General features: G+C 53.1%; 1 protein-coding gene and 1 long non-coding RNA gene across 2 annotated transcripts in view; both read left to right on the top strand.

Annotated features, from left to right (window-relative positions):
- Positions 1-1,082: 1,082 nt before the first annotated feature.
- Positions 1,083-10,287, top strand: ZNF835 (zinc finger protein 835). Its single transcript, XM_023184427.2, has 2 exons — positions 1,083-1,271; positions 8,224-10,287. Exon 2 carries the CDS (start codon positions 8,271-8,273, stop codon positions 9,834-9,836), a length of 1,566 nt encoding a protein of 521 aa, XP_023040195.1. The 5' UTR covers positions 1,083-1,271; positions 8,224-8,270; the 3' UTR covers positions 9,837-10,287.
- A 3,317-nt stretch (positions 10,288-13,604) lies between these two features.
- Positions 13,605-14,633, top strand: part of LOC111521184 — an 18,502-nt gene continuing 17,473 nt past the window's right edge. Inside the window, exon 1 of the long non-coding RNA XR_002724888.3 lies at positions 13,605-13,720. This is a non-coding gene — a long non-coding RNA (uncharacterized LOC111521184). The remainder of the gene's footprint in view (positions 13,721-14,633) is intronic.

The following is a 14,633-nucleotide window of genomic DNA, read 5'->3' as shown; positions in this document are numbered from 1 at the left end:
AAGAAGCTTCAGGTGTGTGTTCCTTGTGCTTCAAGGAGCCCATTTGGCAAGGACTATTCCTGCGGGGAGGGTGGGAGTAAAACTGGATTTCCTGGGTCTGCAGAGCTGAGGACCCCAACCTGGCTTAGAGTGACTTCTTCGTGGCCCCCCTCTCTTCCCCCTTGATCCCAGAGCCTTCCACTGGAATCTTGTCTTTTTTTCTCCTATTTTTAAAGGGATAGGTTAGTTCTGAGCAGGATTGGTCCTTCCTTCTGTGATGCAACAGTGCCCTCAAGTGATTCAGTGAAGCTTGAAATGTATCTTTGCAAGTGACTGAAGAACAAAGTAATATTTATCATGATTTACATTTTGCCTGCTTCCTTTTTTCTTTTGATTCTTTGGCTAAAGTAGGACTTGGTAATTTGTTCTAATTGTACTTAGAACCAGCATTTATCTCAACAGTCTTCCTCAGTCAGTTCTCTCTCCACACCCCTTCCTGCCCACTTCCCATAAGACTCCTGCTGTGGAAAGTGTTGTTATTTTTGAGACGGAGTCTCTCTCTGTCACCCAGGCTGGAGTGCAGTGGCGCGATCTCAGCTTACTGCAACCTCCGCCTCGTGGTTCAAGTGATTCCCCTGCTTCAACCTCCGAAGTAGCTGGAATTACAGGCACGCGCCACCACGCCCAGCTAAGTTTTGTATTTTTAGGAGAGATGGGGTTTCACCATGTTGGCCAGGCTGGTCTGGAACTCCTGACCTCAGGTGATCCACCCGCCTCGGCCTCCCAAAGTGCTGGGATGACAGGCGCCCGGACTCAGCTGCCTTCTTTCTAAGTCTGTGGGCTCCGCCTCATCCCCTGAGCAAGAAAAAGGTGCCCCCTGAGTCAGTGCTGGGCGGGGCTCTGGGGCAGCCGCCCGCCCTCCTGGGGACTCCAGGGGCCAGAGCCGGCAGACCTAGCGCGTGCCGACGCTTAGCCTTCTGGGAGTTGTAGTTTCGATGACCCAGACTCTGCAAGCCTTAGTCGCGGTACAGGCGAGCGCGCAGCGCCTCCTGGGAGTTGTAGTTCCTAAGAGCCGGGCGGGCCTGATGCGCAGGCGCAGTCCACCCGGGCCTGGAGCGCTGGCCGCTCCGCAGTGGCAGAAGTCTTGTCCTTCGCTCCTCTAAGGAAGGAGGTTCCAGGGTTTGTGTTGGCCCAGGAGGACCTGAGACTGAGTAGAAGCGGAGCCGACTCCACCAGGCTGGGAGGCGGCCGGCCGGCGCGTTCGGAGGTGATCCCGGGAGGCGAAAGTAACGGTGTGTAGTGTGCGCGTGCGCGCGTGTTCGTGCAGGTGTGTGACCGCGTGTGAGCCCGTGCCTGTGTGTCACTGCGTCTGCACCTGCTCACTCGGCGGTGCCAGCCCGTCACTGTGTCTGCACAGGCTTACTCGGCAGTGCTAACCTGTGCAGGTGTGTGACTGCCTGTGAGGCCATCCCTGAGTGTCACTGTATCTGAACCTGATCACTCAAAGGTGCCAGCCCAGACTGGTGTGTGACCGCGTGTGAGCCCGTCCCCGAGTGTCGCTGCGTCTGCACCTGCTCACTCGGCGGTGCCAGCCCGGGCAGGTGTGTGACTGCATGTAAAGGCATATGACACTTTATCGGTGTGTCATGTGCTCGTTCATGTCAAGCGGTGTCTGCGATTCGCAGCATTTCACATACGCGTGTCACTGACTTTGGGCAAGTCCCTGAAGGGGTGGCCTGCCCCTCCACACCTGTGGGTGCTTCTCGTTAGGTGGGACGAGAGACTTGAGAAAAGGAAATAATACACAGAGACAAGGTATAGAGAAAGAAAAGCAGGGCCCAGGGGACCAGTGCTGTGTTTTCAGAGGACCCACACTGGCACCGGCCTCTGAGTTCCCTTAGTATTTATTGATAATTATCTTTACCATCTAAAAGATAAGGGAGTAGCTAGAAAATAGGATCATTGTAGGGAGGAAATCAGCAGTAAGACATAAGAACAAAAATCCCTGTAACATGAGTAAGTTAAAAGGAAAATGCTGTGCCTTGAGATGCATCTGCGACATCTCCATAAACCTTTTAGCAGTATTGCTCCAGCAAGCCCCACCTTATTCCTAATAGTGTTTTCTCCTTACTCAGTAAACAAGACACACAATGGGTATTACCCGGAGATGTTCCATTGCCCAGGGACGGGCAGGATTTTTAACCAGCAAGCTGCCTTCAGGTACTTGTTTAACAAAGACACATCCTGCATAGCCCAATATCCATTAAACCTTGAGTCACCACACCACATGTCTCTTGCAAGGACAAAGTTGGGGGTAGGGTCACAGATTAACAGCATTTCAAATACAGAACTAAATGGAGTCTCTTATGTCTACTTCCTTCTATATAGACACAGTCACAGGCGGATCTCTTTTTTCCCCACAAGTCCCAAAGTTCTCCTGGATGTGAGGTGTGTGACCCGACGTGTGCATGTCTGGGTGTGCCATTGTGTAGACTGGCTCGGCCTGCCAGCACAACGATGGGTGACCTGGGTGTGCGAGCCTGTAGAGTGCTATGCTGTCTGAAGTGTGTGCATCCACACACACGCAATGGAGACGCTGCACACGTGGGCTTTGGCCATGCTGGAGCTCTGTCCGGTGTGACTGCACACGTGTCCAGCCATCCCTTGTGGGTGTGCCCCGGTGATGGCCTGCCTGTGTGGAGCAGGTGGTGTGTGTGACCTTGTCCCTCTCTGTGCACCTCTTCACACAGGGATGCTGTGTGTGGGGCTGGGTGTGTGTGTGGCTACGTGTGCCCAGGACCCTGTGTGCACGTGTGAGTGTGGCTGCAGGTGAGGGCTTCCCACTTGTCTCCTTGCATGGGGGTTGGGAGGGCGACTGTGTGTCCCTGGATATGGGTGTGGGTGTCTATGCATGTCTGTATGTGTCTGGGCGGGTATGATTGTGTATGACCCTGTGTGTGTCAGAGTGTGACATCATGCATGTGTGTACCTGTGATCCTGTAATATAATAAGAACTATATGTTTACTCTTTATCCCCAGCTCCTGGTACCAGAGCCCCTAAAACCCTTAGAATTTCCTGAGTGACAAGGGTAAAAGGAGTGTTTTTTGCAGCTCTTAATAAGCCCCTTTCAACCACACCTGTGTTTATGCTAATGGCGGACTCCTGGTAGACCCCTAAGTACATTTATGCTAATGGAGGACTCCTGGTAGGCTCCTAGGATGGACCTCCTGGGAGGGGAGAGGCTGGAAATTGAGTTCACCACCGATGGCCAGTGTCCTCACATCTATGTCAGTCACGCCTGTATCATGGAACCCCCATAACTGCCCTAAACTTAGGGTTTGCCGAGCTCTGGGGTTGTCGAGCACCCAGAGAGGGCACAGTGCTCTGAGCCCCTCCCCATACACTGCCCTGTGTGTCTTCCATCTGGCTCTTCCTGAGTTGTGTCCTTTATTGGAAACCAGTAACAGTAAATAAAGCGTGTCCCTGAGTTCGATGAGCTGTGCGAGCAAATCACCAAACCCAAGGAGGGGGTGAGGTAGCTTTATGGCTGGTGGCTGCCTGTGCCTCCCAGCCAGAGCAGATTGGAGACTTGGTTGTTGGTGTGGAGAAAGCCCACGTGTCAGAAGTGCTGGGAGGAGGCAGCTTTCTTCTACTGCCCCGGAGCAAGCCTGTGTCTCGCCTTGGGCTCCCGTGTGTGTGTGCACAATGCCCCAGGTTTACCCAACCCCGCTGTGAACCCACGTGCCCTCCCCCCACACACGAGGTGGGTACCCCTGCACACTCTGAGGATGCTGGTGGACGTGGTGCCTGAGCCGACCCAGCCTGGTACCCACCAGCTGAGTTCTTACCAGCACACGTGACTTCCTATGTGAGCTGACCCCCACCCCACTCTACCTCGTCTTTCCTGCCTTGCACCTCAGTTGCTGTGTCCAACCCCACAACCCCTTTACCTTTCCTCTACCACCCTTGTCACCGTCCTGCCCCAGGACCTTTGCACTTGCTGTGTTCTCCACCCTGATCACAGACATCATCACTGCCTGCCTCAAGCCCTCCTCTTGTCCTCTTGCTGAGGCTCTTGTTCCCAAGCAGATTCGAATCGGGCCCGGGGAGGGCCTGAGCTCTGTGTGTGTCACAGGCCCCCAGGCGACGCTGAGGTTTCAGGCCAGGGTGGAGCCGTGCTGAATTCAGAGTGGAAATCGGGGACAAAGTGTCAAGGCTGCAGGACTCGGCCTCTGTGACACTGTGATATAACAAGGAATCGATATTTTTGGTCTTCGCCGCAGGTCCCTAGCATAGATCTCCTAAAACTCTTGTAGACTGCGGAGCTAGGAGGAGCTTTCGTTCCAATATTTGGTCTTTGATCCCAGTTTGACACGGAGCTTCCAAATCCCTTGGAATTTCCTAGGAGGGTCTTTTGACCTTTTTTTCTAAAGAGGTGACTCTCGGTGGGCTCCTGGACAGCCTCAGGATGGGGGTGGTTGCCAGGAGAACCAACCACTTGATCTGACGGTTGGGACTTGCAGCCCCACCCCAACGCCTACCTCCATGGAGGGGAGAGGGCCTGAAGGTTGAGCTGATCACCTATGGCCAATGAGTCAATCAGTCCTGCCTACATAAGGAAGCTGCCATAAAAACCCAAGAGGACAGGGTTTGGGGAGCTTCCAGACAGCTGAACACGTGGAGGTTCCTGGAGGGTGCCCCCAGGGAGGCCATGGAAGCTCCACGCCCCTTCCCCCATACCTTGCCCTATGTAGCTCTTCATCTGAATCCTTTAAATGATCCTTTGTATTAAACCAGTAAATGTAAGTGCTTCTCTGAGTTCTGTGAGTCACTCCAGCCCATTAACTGAGCCCAAGGAAGCAGCCGTGGGAACCCTGATTTATAGGTCAGAAGTGCAGGTGACAACCTACTGCTCGTGACGGCCATCTGAGATGGGGCAGGCTTGTGGGACTGAGCCTCAGCTTGTGGGGTCTGCACCAATATTGGGTAGACAGCGTTGGAATGGAGGTTAGTTGTGGGATGCCCAGCTGGCATCTGCTGGAGTGGTTGTTGCTGGAGAGACATTCCCACACGTGTGGGTGACCAGTGGTGAAGAGTCGTGTCCTGAGTGGTGAGAGTAGGGAAATCACAGGGTATCCCTATACCTCCCACAGCTGCAGGTCATGCACCTGCCCCGTGTGCCCATGGAGAGGAGAGGGATGTCACCTTGCCTGGATCCTTCCTAGACTGAGAGCCTGGATGTATGACCCACCCTCCATGCATCCTTCCCAGGTTTCCTGTCCCTGGTGTGTGTTTCTGTGTTCCACACACACCCTGTCGTCCTGTCTCTGCTGGGATGGGGACTCGAGGAGAGCTCAGAGGCTGTGAATGCAACTTTGGGCAGAGCAGGGAGCAGGGTGGAGGCACTGATGGGGGTCTGTAGACAGAGCGATGTAATGCAGGGGTTGGGGGGCACTGGACCCTCTGGATCCAAACCAGCAGAGTCTTTCCGGGGTTTGCGGGAGTAAATCTTCACCCCCAGGATGAGCCAGAGAGGCCTCCACTCAGCCCCCGATCCCAGAGGGCAGAGCTCAAGGCCCAGCACTGTCTGCTGTACGCACACAGCTTTACTAGTTGGTTCAGGGAATGCCTGTGTGTGAGGGCTGAGCCCACACTTAACATGAGGCCAAGCTTCCTGAGAGCCCCACCACGGCCCTCAGGAGAAGGGGAGGCTGGAGCCCTGTTTAGAGAGAGAAAACCGGGCAGAACCTCAGAGCAGGTAGCCACACAGCCTGGAAATGCCCCCCCACCAGCAGTGTGAGCCCCTCCTCTGGGGCTAGCCCCAGCACGATGGATCCACAGGCAGCTGCCTCCTTCCGTCTCACAGTAACAGGCGGTCATTTGTCCATCTGTCTTCCCATTCTGTTAGAACTTAAGTATCAGAAGTCAGTGGTGAGTTTCTGTCCAGCGTGCAGGTCCAGTGTACACCAGGCAATTGGTATAAATCCTTCAGCATCACAGCCCCACTAGAAGTAACTAAATGTATGGCTTCCGTTATGGCTTTCTAAAAAGCACAGTGATTTCCTGGGCTTATATAAAAACAGATCCCTGTTTTCCTCTGAGAATGTGGAAAGCACAGACAGGTTGAGGTCACCATCTCTAATGAGGACCCTGGGCCCAGGGGCCAGCTTGAACCTCTGAGCCTGGGAGACCCTGGGCAGCTCCTTCACTGCCAGAGCCCTGTAGAAGGGGGGCATAGTGAGTTGAATAGTGTCCCCCATAATGTGAAATCTGGGATCGCTGTTGGCTGATTCTGTGTGGGGAGGGCTCTCTTCCTGGTTTACAGACGGCCGCCTTCTCCCTGTGTCCTCACACGCAGAGAGGGCAGAGAGAGTAAGTGAGCCCCCTGGAGTCTCCTCTTATAAGGACACTAATCCTATTAAGAAGGGTGCCTCGGCCGGGCGCGGTGGCTCAAGCCTGTAATCCCAGCACTTTGGGAGGCCGAGACGGGTGGATCACGAGGTCAGGAGATCGAGACCATCCTGGCTAACACGGTGAAACCCCGTCTCTACTAAAAAATACCAAAAAAACTAGCCGGGCGAGGTGGCGGGCGCCTGTAGTCCCAGCTACTCGGGAGGCTGAGGCAGGAGAATGGCGTAAATCCGGGAGGCGGAGCTTGCAGTGAGCTGAGATCCGGCCACTGCACTCCAGCCTGGGCCAGAGCGAAACTCCGTCTCAAAAAAAAAAAAAAAAAAAAAAGAAGGGTGCCTCATGACCTAATCATCCTCCAAAGGCCCCACATCAAACACTGTCACACTGGGAATTAAAGTTTCAACTGATTTTTTCCCCAGAAAACTGTCTTTCCAGGTATCTTAGCTCCGGCTTACAAACAAACACACACATCACAGATTAGGTGGCTGAAGCAACAAACAGTTATTTCTTCACAGTGCTAGAGGATGGAAGTCCGAGATCAGGGTGCCAGCATGGTCGGGCCATGCTGAGGGCTCACTTCCTGGCTTGCAGATGGCTGGCTGCCTTCTTGCCATGTGTTCACCTGACAGCGAGCTCTGGTGTCGCTTCCTCTTCTTATCAAACATTAGTCCCGGCCAAGCGCAGTGGCTCACACCTGTAATCCCAGCACTCTGGGAGGCCAAGGCAGGTGGAACACGAGGTCAGGAGTTTGAGACCAGCCTGGCCAATATGGTGAAACTCCGTCTCTACTAAAAATTCAAAAATTAGTCAGGCATGGTGGCATGTGCCTGTAGTCCCAGCTACTCCAGAGGCTGAGGCAGAAGAATTGCTTGAACCCCGGAGGCAGAGGTTGCAGTGAGCCAAGACTGTGCCATTGCACTCCAGTCTGGACAACAGAGCAAGACTCCATGTCCAAAAAAAAAAAAAAATTAGTCCCACTGTGGGGGCCCCACCCTCATGACCCCTTCTAAACCTAATCACCTCCCAAAGGCACCATCTCCAAAAAGCATCACCTTGGGAGTTATGGCTTCCATGTATACATTTTGAGGGGGCACAATTCAGTACACAGCACCAGATTACAAGGCCATATTTTAAGAGCTGACAAATTCATGCTTTTTTTTCTTTTAATTTCAGGGATGTTTTAAATTTGTTTTTAGTTCCATTAAATCAGTGACTCCCAACTGGGGGCAATTTTGTCCCCAGGAGAGGGGACACGTGGCAGTGTCTGGAGACTTAAAAAAAAAATTCAGACAGGGTCTCACACTGTCATCCAGGCTAGAGGGCAGCAGTGTGATCACCACTCACTGCAGCCCCAACCTCCTGAGCTCAGATGATCCTCTTGCCTCAGCCTCCTGAGTAGCTGGGACCACAGGTGCACAACACCATGCCTGGCTAATTTTTTTTTTCATTTGTAGAGATGAGATCTTGCTGTGTTGCCCAGGCAGCAGACAGTTTGCTGGTCTCAAACTCCTGGGTTCAAGCAACCACCTGCCTTGGCCTCCCAAAGTGCTGGGATTACAGGCATGGGCCACCACGTCCGTTGTTACAACTCGGGGATTGAGGGGTAGTGTCCCTGGCATCCAGTGTGGACAGACCAGGGACGCTGCTCAACATCTCACAACCCACAGGATGGGTCCTGCCACACCGAATTATTGGACCCAAAATGTCATTGGCACAGAGGTCCAGGGACCCCAGGCCAAGTCCTTCCCAGTTCAGCTGTTAGCCATTTTTCCAGCTCAGGACAAGTGACAATGTTTAATTTTTTTTTTTTTTTTCTATCTTTTGCCTTTCAGACCCAGAGAAGAGATGTGAGATCAAGACAGCAGCCCAGGGATCGAGGATGGAGGGACTCTTGAGCGTCGCCCTCCAGGGCGCAGAGTTGGAAGGAAACTGGAAACGCGAGGGCCGGCTTGAGGACCTGCAGGAAAACCAGGAAAGCTGTCCAGAGCCAGAGGCCATGGCCTGCAAGGGAGACCCTGCCGGGGACGACATCCAGGAACGCGATGAATTCAGCCGAATCCCAAGAACCATATCGAGCCCTGCTGCTACCCACGCCAGTGTCCCCGATGACAGCAGGCCCCAGAGGTGCAGTGCGCCCGGGAAGAGCCGGAAGCAGAGGCATCCGGACAGCCGCCAGGGGGAGAGAGGTGGCGGCCCCAAGAAGCCGTGGAAATGCGGGGACTGCGGGAAGGCCTTCAGCTACTGTTCCGCGTTCATCCTGCACCAGCGAATCCACACCGGGGAGAAGCCGTTCGCGTGCCCCGACTGCGGCAAGGCCTTCAGCCAGAGCGTGCACCTGACCCTGCACCAGCGCACGCACACGGGCGAGAAGCCCTACGCGTGCCACGAGTGCGGCAAGGCCTTCAGCCAGGGTTCGTACCTGGCGTCCCACTGGCGCACGCACACGGGCGAGAAGCCGCACCGCTGCGCCGACTGCGGCAAGGCCTTCACGCGCGTCACGCACCTGACCCAGCACCGGCGCGTGCACACGGGCGAGCGGCCCTACGCGTGCGCCCAGTGCGCCAAGGCGTTCCGCAACCGCTCCTCCCTGATCGAGCACCAGCGCATCCACACCGGCGAGAAGCCCTACGAGTGCGCCGCGTGCGCCAAGGCCTTCCGCTTCTCGTCGGCGCTCATCCGCCACCAGCGCACCCACACGGAAGAGAAGCCCTACCGCTGCGGCCAGTGCGCCAAGGCCTTCACGCAGATCGCGCACCTGACCCAGCACCGGCGCGTGCACACGGGCGAGAAGCCCTACGCGTGCCGGGACTGCGGCGCGCTCTTCAGCCAGAGCGCCTCTCTGGCCGAGCACCGGCGCATCCACACGGGCGAGAAGCCCTACGCGTGCGGCCAGTGCGCCAAGGCCTTCACCCAGGTGTCGCACCTGACGCAGCACCAGCGCACGCACACCGGAGAGCGGCCCTACCCCTGCCACGACTGCGGCAAGAGCTTCAGCAACCGCTCCCACCTCCTCCAGCACCGCCTCGTGCACACCGGTGAGCGGCCCTACAGGTGCCTGCAGTGCGGGGCCGCCTTCAGCCACGTGTCCTCGCTCATGGAGCACCAGAAGATCCACACCGGGGAGCGGCCCTACAAGTGCGGCGAGTGCGGCAAGGCCTTCAGCCAGGGCTCCTCGCTCATCCTGCACCAGCGCACGCACACGGGCGAGCGGCCCTACGCCTGCCCCGAGTGCGGCAAGGCCTTCAGCAACCGCTCCTACCTGATCCAGCACCACATCGTGCACACCGGGGAGAAGCCCTACGAGTGCAGCGGCTGCGGGAAGGCCTTCAGCTTCTCCTCCGCGCTCATCCGACACCAGAGGACGCATGCAGGCGGTGCGGGACGCCTTTGCCCAGCTCCTACGCCTCACTCAACACCTGGGCTCTCACAGGGAGAAGCCTGTTGACAGGGGTGCCCTAGCAGAAATCCGCGTGGACCAGCAGCAGACTAAGAGCTGAGGTTAACTGGGGCCATGTACACCACCAGGTGCTGCACTACTGCATGCCTCCTTTCCTACCTCACAATGCTGTGGGGGAAATACTGTGTTATCCCCAATGCTTCCTGTGAGGCTCAGAGAAGCTTGTTAACTTGCCTGAGGGCACACAGTGGGGAAGACACAGGGCTGGGACTGTACCTCAGTCCCAGATACCTCAGTCTGTATCTGCCAGACTCGCCTGTGGTCTCCCTGGTGCAGAATTATAAATGGGGCACAGGCAAGTAGACCTGCAGAAACACCTGTGGTTGGCCCTTTCTTTTTCTTTCTTTCCTTCCTTCCTTCCCTCCCTCCCTCCCTCCTTTCTTTCTTCCTTCCTTCCTTTCCTTCCTTCCTTTCCTTCCTTCCTTCTTTCTTCCTTTCTTCCTTTTTTTTTTCGAGACAAGAGTCTTGCTCTGTCACTCAGGCTAGAGTGCAGTGGTGCGATCTCGGCTCACTGCCACCTCCGCCTCCCGGGTTCAAGCGATTCTCCTGCCTCAGCCTCCCGAGTAGTTGAAATTACAGGCGCCTGGCGAATTTTTTTTGTTTGTTTTGAGGCGGAGTGTTGCTCTGTCACCCAGGCTGGGGTGCAGTGACACAATCTCAGCTCACTGCAACCTCCGCCTCCCGGGTTCAAGCGATTCCCCTGCCTCAGCCTCCCAAGTAGCTGGGACTACAGGCGCCCGCCACCACACCCGGACTAATTTTTTATATTTTAGTAGAGGCGGGGTTTCACCATGTTAGCTAGGATGGTCTCGATCTCCTGACCTAGTTATCAACCCGCCTTGGCCTCCCAAAGTGCTGGGATTACAGGTGTGAGCCAATACACCCGACCTAATTTTTGTATTTTTAGTAGAGGCAGGGTTTCACCGTGTTGGCCAGGCTGGTCTCGAACTCCTAACCTCAGGCGATCTGCTCACCTTGGCCTCCCAAAGTGCAGGCCTGAGCCACCGTGCCTGGCCAGCTGGCCTTTTCACTGTGGATTTTATTATTGAGTAAGCACTTGCTCAGTAAATTTAATTCAGTTAAAGCAAATAAAAGGTTTGGTTCCTTTGGCCAACTTGGCATATTTACTAAAGGAGCAGAGTCTAAAGAAGAAATCTGGATTCACTAAGATAGAAACAGTGCTTAGAGAAAATGAGCAGGAGAAATCTAGAGCTGGAAGTTACTGTAGAAGAAGGGAGTGCCTCTCCTCTACAAAAGATTTTTAGAGTGGGCCTAGTCTTTTTTTCAGTATGAGGAAACACCTACCTATCTCCAGCATTTTTCCCCCTACCTCAAAGACCTGACTTTAATGCTTGTATCAGTCAGCTCTTGCTGTGTAACAAATCATCCAGCCCTCATTTCTCCATTGACTATTTCTCATGCATCTACAGGTCAGCTGCTGGTTCTGTTGGTCTGGACCAGGCTTGGTCTGGACCCTGCACCAGGAGGGCTCAGCTGGGCCAATTTGATTTTCTCCTCCTGACTCACATCTGACCCAGGTGTGTTCTCAGGGAGGTGGCAGGAGTCTGAGAGGGAGTGGACATACAGGCACGCTTTCAAGCCTCTGATATTGTCACATTTGCATCTAGTTCCACAGGCCAAAGCAGCCCTCCTAGCCAAGCCTAGAAGCAGCACAGGAAGAGCCTTCCCAAGTGTGTGGTCACAGGGAAGGGTGAAAAGTAGGAGTTAGGAACGTAATCCACCTACCACAATGGTGAAATGAAAGTTATAATCTCATAACTTCACATGACTATAATCATTGGAAGATTATTTTATGGGGTAATACATTTGTGTAGTCCACAATTTATAAAGTTAAAAAAAAATACCGTTCTTACTCCTGTGTCTCCCAGCTACCAAGTCCCCCCTCACTAGAAGCAACCACTTACTATATGTAAGCATATATATGAATATTTATATGCATAGAATATTCTGGAAAGATATAGTACACCTTTCTTCACAAATGGCAGCGTATGATATGCAGAATTTTCTACCTAGCTCTTTTTAACGATGTTTACCAATATACTTTGTATTAGTAAACAAATGGGTAGATGCTATTCCTTTAACGAAGTTTGGGCATAAGATTTCTTATGAAATAGAATCACGATTGTTTCAGTCTTCCCACTGTGACTTGTTTGGCTCCAGGAAAAAAAAAAATCCCTGACAAAAATATTTTTCAGCTATAGGAATGCTTTTCTTATAACAAATCTTCCTGGGTCACAGGACAACATAGGCCCCCCTCTGCATAAAAAAGAACACCTTAAGGTTTCTTATGAGATTTTTCAATTATACAGAAAAGTATAAAGTACAAGTAATACCCATACATATATACCCACCCAGATTCAATCCTTAAAAAATATTTTAATCAAAATACAATACCTAAAACATTTTAATAAAACATTTACCAGATTTTATAGTATATATTTACTTTTAAAATAGGTCATGAAAATATATGTTCCTGGTCTATTTAAAAGTAAATTACAGATGTGATCTCCCTTCATTACTAAATACTTTAGCTTACATCTCCAAGAAAAAGTATCTTGCTATACAACCACAATACCATTATCACACATAACAAAATTAACAATTTTTGTGTCATCCAGTGTCTAATCCACATTCAAATTTCCTTGCCCCATAAAATTTGAAAAAGTGATGTAATTTATCTGAAAATGATGTTTGAAGCCTTGAAAATAACAAACTCAGATAGTCTTTAATATGTGTAACTTGTTCGGGGGTGGGGCACTGGGGCACTCAGAGACCCCAATGCAGAGACACACAGGACACACACAGGTATAGACACATCTGGCTCCCTACCTGCCAGCTCCCTTAACTCTCAGCCCCACCAAGGAAGCAGTGAGGGACCTGGCAGAAGAAAGAAGGGAGTCATTATACCTTTTGACCCGTCCTGGCATTGCCTGCACAGGCCTGGGCACACAGTAGGTCCTCAGGAAATGTCAGGCTGATTGAATAGGTGAAAAAAAACCCTGAACTGGCCCTGTGCTCTTTAGGACCAGGGACCAAGCAGTTGGTTCTTCCCTTGGCTCCTGACTGACCACCCAGGCCTCAGCACACAGTAGGTCTTCAAGAATTGTCAGTGACTGTATGAATAGTTATACATCCCCAACACCAGTCCCATAGTCATTCAGGGACACATTTAGTTTTTCCTTATCCCCCAACCCCGCCGACATCCCCCAGCCCAGGCCAAGCACACAGTAGGTCCTCAGGAGAGGCCAAGTAAATGGATGAACAGGTGAACATCCTCAGCACCAGCCTTGGAGCCCACAGGTTCAGGGACCATGCATTCTGGTTTCTTCCTGTGACCCAAACTTTGCTCAGCCCCGGTCCCAGCACACAGTACGTCCTCAAGAAAAGCTGAGTGAGCGAATGAGTAGCTGAACACCCCAGCTTAGCTGAACACCCCAGCACAAGCGCTAGAGTCATTCAGAATCAGGGATCACAGAGACCCGAACTTCGCCCAGTCCAGGCCTCGACACACAGTAGGTGCTCAGGCAGTGCCGGGTGAAAGGATGAATGCGTGAAATGCTTACCCTAGTTTACAAACACGGGGGACAGTTTATCACCCAAGAGAGCAGCAGAAAAAGAGCAGAAAGAGCGTGGTCAGACCCGCTCTGCGGAGAACTCGCAGGGCTGGGGGCGTGGTCGTGGGCGTGGTCGGCGTTGGTCCTCTGAACCCTTCTGCTGGCTCTTTTCGAGGAGACCCCGCCTAGTCGGAGTGCGCAGGCGCAGGGAGCTGGCGCCTCTCCAGTGCGCAAGCCTCGGCCTGCCTCCCCTAGGAGAGTCTCCCGCGGAGCTGGGACGCCAGGGGCACCGCTGCTGTAAGTTGTCTTTGGTGTGGGCAGATTGGTGGGCCATGAGCTCCTGTTCAGTGGCGAAGCAGCAATAGGTGATTTGTTTTTCTAAGACCAGCCGAGTGGGCACAAAAGAACCAGCGAGTAGGCAAGGCTAAAAGCAAAACTGCAAATTTATTCTTTGGTCATCTAGCTTCAGGGACTGGAGCTGGGGGGGCGGGGGGAGTTTCTAATACAGTCCCGACAAGAGTGGGGGCTGAAAAAGCCCACCCCCCCGGCGCATCTGCTGGGAGCGACTTTTCTAGGAGTGGAAGGGCAATAGGCGGGGCACGGGTATGTCGGGGGAGGGGGGCCGCTCCGCAGGTGCCACCAGGTAAATCTTGGTCTCCTCGGATTGACATCACCTGGTGCATGCCTGATTAATCTGCACCTTCCCGGGCGTCAGCTGCATTCCCGCACACACGGGAAGAGTTGGTGGTGAAGAAGAACCCGGAAGTGCGCCATCCTGCCTCCGTCCAAACAGTCCAACCTTTTATTGATAATAGTGATAAAGGGGCGCCGTGGTCTGTCTGGCTACTTCCTGCTGTTAAGGGGCGTCGTTAAGGTCGGGGCCATGGTTGGTATTTGGACGTATGGATGAAAAATAAAATAAGGCACAGTATTAGTACAGGAATGAGGAATGAAAGCATTTGTTGGAATATGGGCAAAACCCAGAAGGATGGTCCTGGCAAGGTTGGGGAGTATGAGATAGTTAAGAAAATTTAGTAAGTTTGAGGCGAGTCGGGGAAAGCCAAACTGATTTCCACTGATTGCTTTCAGTAGGGGCCCTTTTTAGCTGGGAATGAGGAACGAGTGTGCAAAATAGTTGTCGGCCAGGCAGCAATTAAGGAGTGGAGTTTTTCGTGGAGTGGATGGCTTTCCGCTTACTCCTACTACAGAG

The sequence above is a fragment of the Piliocolobus tephrosceles genome, chromosome 21, assembly GCF_002776525.5.
Source record: "Piliocolobus tephrosceles isolate RC106 chromosome 21, ASM277652v3, whole genome shotgun sequence".
In the NCBI taxonomy this organism is placed as follows: domain Eukaryota; kingdom Metazoa; phylum Chordata; class Mammalia; order Primates; family Cercopithecidae; genus Piliocolobus; species Piliocolobus tephrosceles.
Note: the sequence above shows the minus strand (reverse complement) of the source record. Positions and strands in the feature narration are given on the sequence as shown.